Genomic DNA, 9,061 nt, shown 5'->3' on the forward strand with positions numbered 1-9,061 from the left:
AAAACAATATCTAAAGTAAGCTTCAATATATTCCTGACTGAATTCTAGAAGAATGTTACTGTTTCCTAGTTAAGTTACTTACTACCGTAAGGCAAGATGCTGTGGGTGAGGGTCTTTTTGGTCAGGCTTCCAAAACAGAATACTCAGTACTCTGAGATTTATCTTTGTAATATCTAAAATATAATTTCCAAGAGGGCTGGCTGAATTACCTCATCTGGTGACCTGACTCTAGGTTCTCAGATTATTTCCCTTTAAAGCTGAGACAGTAGTTTAGCACAGACAGCCACAGTACACAGCCAAATGTTTATGGCAGTGCCTGGCATCTCCTTTTTTTTCACTGAGCTAATGAACATAGGCTCGATCCCAGACCCAGCATCTCCGCTCCCATTCAGCACTGTGGTGTGCCGCTTTAATAGTTTAACAGCTCATTTATATTTCCCTTATTTTCTTAAAGTTAACATTTGCTGTCCCAGTGTCATCTATTAAAATATATACATTTAATTCAGTTACAATAATACATGTACATTTCATTTCAGCAGGGTGCACTGTTGATACATTTTAACACAAACAAACCTAACAAATACATTTTCAGTACAGTCATCTGTAGAAATCAGTTTGATATATAATGAATGTACAGTCCTAATACAGTTGTAACACAAGCACCTTATATAAATCATTTTGATATTCAAAAGACACATCATTCTTTACAAAACTTCAGCTGGCAATGCTTGCAGTTTACCATATCATCACATAGACATTGATAACAAAATCATGCGACTCCAGTCACGCAAGTGCTGCATTGTTAAATGTCACCTTTTTCAATTATTTGAACGCATATACAAAAACATGCAGGTATTTAGACACACAGACACATATAGACAAAACACAGCCACACATATACAGCCACAAGCAAACTCACAAACATGAGTATGTACTCTGAGACACACACAGATACACTGGCACCTAAACACACAGAAAGCCATGCACAGACTAGGACATGAACAAATACGCTTAACACCCCCACACACACACATTATAAAATCACATAAATATATTCACCAGTTATTGTCTTGGCCATATCTAATAGCACAGTAAGTGAAATATTACTGTATAAATATGATAAAGGACTACTTTTCTGAAAACAAAATCATTTTCAATAAAAATAATATAGGAGAAAAAATAGACATTTCAGTGATGAGGTCTTCTGATTGTGTTATTAGACCTCAAAAAACCCTGGTAGCCCTTTATTTCCATCTAGTGTTCATGTAGTTTTTCTGAAATATTGCTTGCATATCATGTAGCTGTTTTTCATTAGCTCATTTGAATTATTTTCCAGTGCAAGATCACAGCTTCCATCTACTCTGTTGAGGACCTGGGTTCAAGTATCCACCCAGGTGCAGCAGAGCTAGCTGGGAGGTATAAGCCTCCAATGACCAAATTATCTAGTCCAGGGATAAGTTGTAAAGGAATAATTCTTATGCCATAATCCTGTCTGGATATGATTTTACAGGTAATAACTGTTAATTTGGGCTAGTTATATAACTGAGAGATGTGAGATATGACACCACAAGCAGTTTGAATAGGAAGGAAAATGCATATAAACCATTACATGTATATGTGGTTTCACTTTGGAATGTTAAAGTACCACAATCTCGAAATTCAAAATATCTAGATTAAAATAACAAAACAGCAATACACCAAAACCTGAAAACAGCGATCCCCATAACATTGAAACAAACAAACAAACCAAACCTACATTTCCTGTATTTCACCACAAACACATGCAAAAACAAATACAAAACAAACTACTTTAAAATTCTCCAAGTATAAGCAGGGGGGGCAAGCCCACTTGCACCCCCCCACACCCTCTGCTAGTAAAATATATCAACTCTAAGATCACACTACACAGACCAAAACAGTAAACATACCATTCCACGCTGCATGGCTGCCTGATTAAAATACAACAAACTCTCCTCAACCTTCTCTTAGAACCACTACTTTACTGCTCACAGACTGCACAATACTATAAACTCTCTGATACTTACCAGGGCTTGACAGGTAACCTCAGCCAGATTTCCTGCTTGTTTACTATACTAACATGCAACACGTCTTAAAGCCATAGCATCCAATTTACACTTGATAACACTGTTTAAACAGCCAATTCGACATTCTAAACTTCGTCATTGTGAAAGTTCAGCATACTACACTTATGGCATTTTAATCTCAATATTTTGAATTTCGAGATTGTGGTACTTTGACATTCCAAAGTAAAAACGTATATGTGTATGTATGTATGTATTTATGTATGTATATATGTATATGTATGTGTGTATATATATATATATATATATATATATATATATATATATATATATATATATATATAGGTGTTAGTATGTATGTATAAATACACGTAGACACAGTTTTCATGAAATTAGTTGATCGTGGCTAATATTGGCCTCTGTATTTTTGACTCACTTTGGTCAACAGTACAGATACTTGACAGTTGTGCAATAAAGGTGAATTCCTGGGAAAGGGGAGTATGACCCTTCCCTGGGGAATGTGTGATTTTGCAGTTAGTGTATATGATCAGCAGGGGATGTGTGGACAAAATCCTCCACGTGGGGGGTACAGGAATGAAACAAGCACTTTTAGTTTAGTGTGTTCTGAAGAATAGTCTTGGTACATGTGCAGATGGGTGTCGCCATTCATGTTTCAACATTATTGGGTTGATGTTAGGTGCATAGACATAACTTAGATTTGACGAATGTTAGTAATTCCATACGCACTCAAACATAGACTCGCGCGCGTGCACACACATATTTACTTACACACACATATATATATATATATAAAATATATATCAAAATATACTTATATATATATATATATATATATTTATATATATATATATATATATATATATATATATATATATATATATAAATATATATATATATATATATATATAAAGATATATATATATATATATATATATATATATATATAAAAATATATATATATATATATATATATATATATATATGTGTGTGTGTGTGTATAAAACCTAGATTAGAATGCTGCTGATGGTCCTCTACCCAAGGTCTTGCTTCTAGCCAGTGGAGAATGAATAGGATAATTCTGACAACTAAAAACAGTTCTGTCATGTTTCTAATGTAATTGTGGGGTGGAGAGTGAGGTAAGAAATGAATTCCTGTTCCATCATCCATGTGGTAGTCCAAGAACCATTAAAGACAGACAGAGGACTGTTTAAAAGCATTTCAGAGTACTGCACTTTCTTTAAAATGAATGTTTCATTGATCTAGTTATGAAAGTAATTAAGGAAACAGGGCATAATTTTACTTACAGGAGTCCAAGATGCTGTCACAGTACAGGAAATGAGAATTTCAGCCACTCATATTTATTTTAAAATAACTTTCCATTCTAGGGGTACTTAAAGCAATGCCGGAAGCGAAGAGACATGTTTAATGATGAGCAACTGAAGGTGATATTTGGAAATATTGAAGACATTTACAGATTTCAGATGGGCTTTGTCCGAGATTTGGAGAAACAGTACAATAATGAAGAACCCCATCTCAGTGAAATTGGACCCTGCTTTCTTGAACATGTAAGTTGTCTTTGGAAACTCCTGAAAAGAGTTTTCATTGCTTTGAGCACTTTTAGATGATGATGATATAACATTGTAAATTAAATTTCTTCCATTGTTTTAATCTGTCCATTTTAGAAGGGAATAAGACATTATTACATTATATTATACAGTTTATGCACTTTTTACCATCCACCCAGGATCTTTTCTAAACTTCCATTGGAGCAGTGCAAAGCAGAAGGAAAAACAGAAGATTAAGCAGTACATACTGTTTCATAAATACAGATGATTTTTGGTGAATAATTACTTGGGCAAAGGCAGAACCAAGTACTGAAAAACATGTCTTTAGTATATTAAAATGGATATGTGACTCTAACATTGACATCAGCTGCCTGAGGTTCAACCCACCAATGAACAGAGTTCATCCATAGGAAATCACTGTTGGTGAGTTATGCTAGCAGTGATGCCCTCTTTGGGGCAATTGCACCCTTCTTCATGTTGGTACAACCATGGAGTTGGTATATATAAGTTCCTGCGTGGGGAGGGCTTTCTCCCCTACAAAAAAAACTTATAAAAATGTTTTTCCAGCAAATACATTTCAGGAATTCTGATCCTTGGTGCATTCACTTTCATCCACTTTTGTTGGAAGCAGATGTTTGTAACTACACACACACAACCACGTCATGCCTTCTGTCTTGTACACTAATGACAACTTCATTGAATTAAACAGGTTATATTAGTTTATATAGCACAAGAAAAATACTATAGGTTCATAGGTTCATAGATTAGTACTAAGCTAACTGCTCTTGCGAGCCATTTTAAGCTTAGCCAATTATCCCTTGTGAGACTCAAACCCTGCACCTTGTGTTTGTAAGGCAAACACCTTAACCATTAGGCCACCCTCCCAACCCCTGAAACCCCTATGAAACATATATACGTGGAATTGGCTTTGACTCTCTAAAGTGAAAAAGAAAATTATCATGAGTTCAATAAGACACTTGAGGGGATGCTCATTAGATGCATTTGACCCATACCAATTGCTACAGGCCTTGTGTTTGATTACACAAGTGACTGTATACTACCTCTGCCTGATGCTCACTCCCTCATGTCTTGCTGATTAAAATTCAAAATTTTAATTTTAAATTCAAGCTCTTAAGTGTCATGCTGACAGAATTTAAATTCAAACTCTCGTGTGTCATGCTGACAGAATTTTAATTCTTTGCTCTGGAAAGGAAAAGACCTTTTAGGAGAACAAATGGCTAATAACTGAAATGTAGGCATCCTTCTGCTTCTCTTCAGCACTGTAATAATCTGTATTATAGAGAAATGTAGGGAACTTAACAAAAATAGTGATTTATGGACAGAGGCAATTGTGTTTATTGGTTTAGTCACTAATGAGAGACAAGAAATGGCTGTTGGAATATTAATCCAAGAAACAGGAGTACATTGTAAGAAAAGTCATAAGCTGCTGTGGTGACAAAGAGGGATAAAGCCCTGAGTAAAAGCCAGTCGACTCAGGTCCAGTTAGTTGCTCACATCACTAACTGAGCAACAGAGAAGGATGTGCATTTCCATGCGGGAGAAGACTCAAAGGGTAGTGATGGTGGGGGAGAGTCACAGTCATCTCCATGACTAACTGGAGTTAAGGGGCTTCTTCCTACTGCCAAAATGTGTGTGACATTTGGAGGTACACCCCCAAGAGTAAGGTGGAATCTGAGAGAACTGTCATTTTAAGATTGCATATTATCATTGCTTCATCCCAAGCCCAGTACTTGATACTGTTAATTCTGTGGGAGTGGCAGTATATAGTGTTCTAGCAAAGCCCCATCAAGGACTGAGGCTCAACACCCTGCCTCATTCCCAAACTAGTATGGAGTAATGCCATTTACAGCCGAACAGCCTTCCAGAATTCTCACCTTACTCAGCTGTCCGCAAGTGCAACAACTGAGACAGTAAAAGGCAGGTGAGTACATAAATGTTTGTGTAAATTTTTTCTTTATTTTTCTTTGTACTTTGCAAACTAGTACACTATTTTAAACTTACTTTACATGTTTCCAACTTCATTGTGAGCTCACTGTAAGAAATTATCTGCAATGTGACCGAAAAGCAATCCGTTAATCTTCCAAATCCTGATGCAAGTCAAATTTTGCTTTGGTGTCATTTGCTAGTATTTCTAGGAATGTAGGCAACCTAGGGTATACTTAGTATATCTTTCAGATACGTTAGTACACACATGAAAAATGTTTGCTGCGGAACTCGTGCTGAAGACTGCAGATTCTAAACAGCCACTTACAGAGTGACATCAAATGGTTATTCCCAAGAAGTAACCTTACCTTTGAAGTGATTAGGGTCATGTGTAACCAAACCATGCATTAAACTTTTCTGGCTGGGCAGCATAGCATTTGACTTCAGAAAGGAGCACTGAGCCTTTCTAAGAAGCAGAGTGTAATAACGTGAAGCATGCAAGGAAAAAATGCACCTTCATTTCTGAACATTCCGGAATATTTAGCCTAATAACGACAGTTCGCATGAGAAAGAAATGCGCACTTCCTGTTAAAACAACAAAAACAAATTCAAGGTTTTAATCCTTGTAATATATCATTCTTATTTTCATACTTTGATCTACATAATATGGAATTGTAGATGAAAGTAAAGATGAAAAATCTTCAGGATTAATGGGCCCCACTTAATGGCTAAAGTCCAGTTATGATCTGTGAAAAGCGTGATAAAGTCCTTAACAAGGAATGTGCGTACCATTTTTTCTCAGAATTCTATTTCTCTCTTGTGATCAATTGGGCTGCAGTGACTATTCTGACATTAGAGAAGTCTAAATGGCAATGTGGTGTAAGCAATCTTCATTTTAAGCTATCGTGAAGATTAGTTAAACATACAGCTTGACAGCTTTGAAATTATGGGCAAATAACCCCATTGTTACATAAGAAAAATAATCCAATACCGGAGTTGGGTACACTGCCAAAATAATGGAACTCTCACAGTAGCAGCTTCGAGGAATATTGTAAATTTCTTTTTGTATCTTTTACATTTTTAAGTGAAGAAAGATGTTACATACAAAAATAAAAATAATTAATCCTGTTTGAGGCTTTTCAGTGGTTAATGGTGCATATGCTTCTATGTCACAGAACTACTAATAAGACAGTTTGAGTCTTTCTTCTTGTATTCCCATGCCCTGCTGCTATCTGGAACAGTGACTTTAGGAAAAGTATAACTGCACAGCTAACTTTACTAATAATAATAATAATAATAATAATAATAATATTAATAATAATAATAATAATAATAATAATAATAATAATAATAATAATAATAATAATAATAATAATAATAATAATAATAATAATAATGGTTTTATAGGCCTATGAGACTCCAGTGCTCAGTGCAGCCAAGATCCTGTTCTGTGTAGCACTTGGTCTGCCATTTATTGAACCTCTTGACATGAAGTGTCCTGCTATCTCTTCCTCTTATCTCTTCCTCTTTACTATCACCATCTTCTGTAACGATGATGACCTTGATGATGTCTGGGCAGGAAAGGCAGCCTGATCAGTTGAGGACAGAAGTGTCCAGAAATGAGCCGTATACTGTATTACTCCAGAGAGAGGTTCCTGCAAGGAGAGTAGCATTGTAACCCCCAGCCCATCTGGTCTTATATATATTTAATTTTATTTTATCTGCTGTAATTTAGACTCTGGTATTCAGTTTGGTGTAGCAGTTATCCATTTCATAAGGTAGAATTCAAAGTTTATAGATGCAGCTGTGAAGTATCTACTTGCCTCCTGACTGTAAACTGATGAAATTCTGTTACATTTTGCCTAAGTAAAAGTAGATGCAGCCTGAGGTACCAGGGCAAAATGATAGTGTCTGCTAGGTTAGTCCAAAACTGACTGAAAGTGAAAAAAGAAAAAAAAACGTACACTATGAAATTTCAAATGACACACCTTTGCTGTGTCTTACCTGGTAACAGTATAGGCCAGTAAAAGGTAAAGCCTACAAAATTGCTCAGTATGACATAAAAATAGAAGACGTTGTTCTATCTCAGGAATCAGTTTGAGCAGGAGCATGTCCAGAATTTTTCACTGTATGCCAGGATCCAGAATTTAGCACCCTTCGACAGCAGCATAGCCTTTGTAGACCTAACATAGTGATATAGTTTCATTCTACTTAATTTGCAGCATTCATTGAGAAGATTCCTCATCTTAAATGTGAGAAAATGATGATAATTAAACAAGTAAAACAGAACTCTGCTGTAGTTGTTCATTTTTAGTGGGGTTTTTTTCTCATTTTTGAGATTATCGTATCCCCTGGTTTCAAGCAAAAAATAAGGAATGTTTAAATGTACACATAGATATGTATATGGTGTATGCCTGGTTACTCCAGAGTTTGATTTCTGCCATTGTTGCATTTCTCACTTACATGCCAGTAGTCAACAGTTCTAGCCAGTACACATAATGAAAGGGGAAAAAATACAAATAATATAAAAGAAAAGACCACAGTTTCTTTGTTTTATCCATTTATTGCTTTTTTTTTACTTCACAACAAATGTATACAATACAAGAGTGAATCAGTATTCTGCAGCGAGTGTTAATGCCAGTTGGTGAGTTTAGTAAATCTTAAAAAATAATGTAGCACATTTGCAGCTATGTAGATGTAATGGATGAGTAAGAGTGCAATAGTACTTTGTTTGCTTTGTAGAGTTGTCATGACAGCCAATTGACCTTGAAAGTACAGCAGTTGTCTTGGAATCAGCTTGCCTCCCTGATACATACTAGCATTTTTCAGCTTGAAAAATGAGAATATGTGATGTCTGTGGCACACTTTATAAATTACTGCATCAGATCATAACAATATTGGTGAACTTTAATAAAGATTTGGTTTATCTCTATACTATGTGCTAATGAGTTTTTCAGACCACATATGTGTCCTTTCAATGTGTCCACAAAGGATGGCATCTGGTGGACCTAAAATTGTTTTAATTCCATTCTTACCTATCAAAAACTGGGCATTCCTTGTAGTATTGTGTGCATTATGTGATAGTTTATTTCCAGTGCAGATGCAGGGTGTTATTTCAAAATTTTAAAAAAAGTGAATTTATATTACCTATCAGATTTTAGCACAAAAAATGAATTTGGTAAATCTTTATATTAATGGATCTTACATTTGCAGTCATCTAGATGGTCAAGTTCAGGCAGGGCAGGTGTGAATGACAGAGCTGTATCTGTACCTGTTATGACAGCCACTTTAACTTAAAATAATAACTGGAAATAATTACGGTTCTCATGGTAGCTTCAAGTAGAGAACTTGGTGCCCTTCGTCACTGTCACCCACCTGCTGTGTTTACTAGCATGTGAACATTACTGTGGCCACTACTGTACTTCTTTCCAGGAGATGATGGCTTAAGTTCAGATTGATGGCAACAGCTGAACACCCAAGGTCAGTTTC

General features: G+C 35.6%; 1 protein-coding gene across 6 annotated transcripts in view; it reads left to right on the top strand.

Annotated features, from left to right (window-relative positions):
* Positions 1-9,061, top strand: part of ARHGEF9 (Cdc42 guanine nucleotide exchange factor 9) — a 3,179,575-nt gene that overhangs the window by 2,383,505 nt on the left and 787,009 nt on the right. For all 6 annotated transcript variants that reach the window (XM_044057721.1, XM_044057724.1, XM_044057723.1 and 3 more), the window contains one exon: positions 3,449-3,628. In XM_044057721.1, coding sequence (XP_043913656.1) covers positions 3,449-3,628 — 180 coding nt within the window. The remainder of the gene's footprint in view (positions 1-3,448; positions 3,629-9,061) is intronic.

This window comes from Protopterus annectens, chromosome 15.part0 (genome assembly GCF_019279795.1).
Source record: "Protopterus annectens isolate FY-2018-M chromosome 15.part0, PAN1.0, whole genome shotgun sequence".
In the NCBI taxonomy this organism is placed as follows: Eukaryota; Metazoa; Chordata; order Ceratodontiformes; family Protopteridae; genus Protopterus; species Protopterus annectens.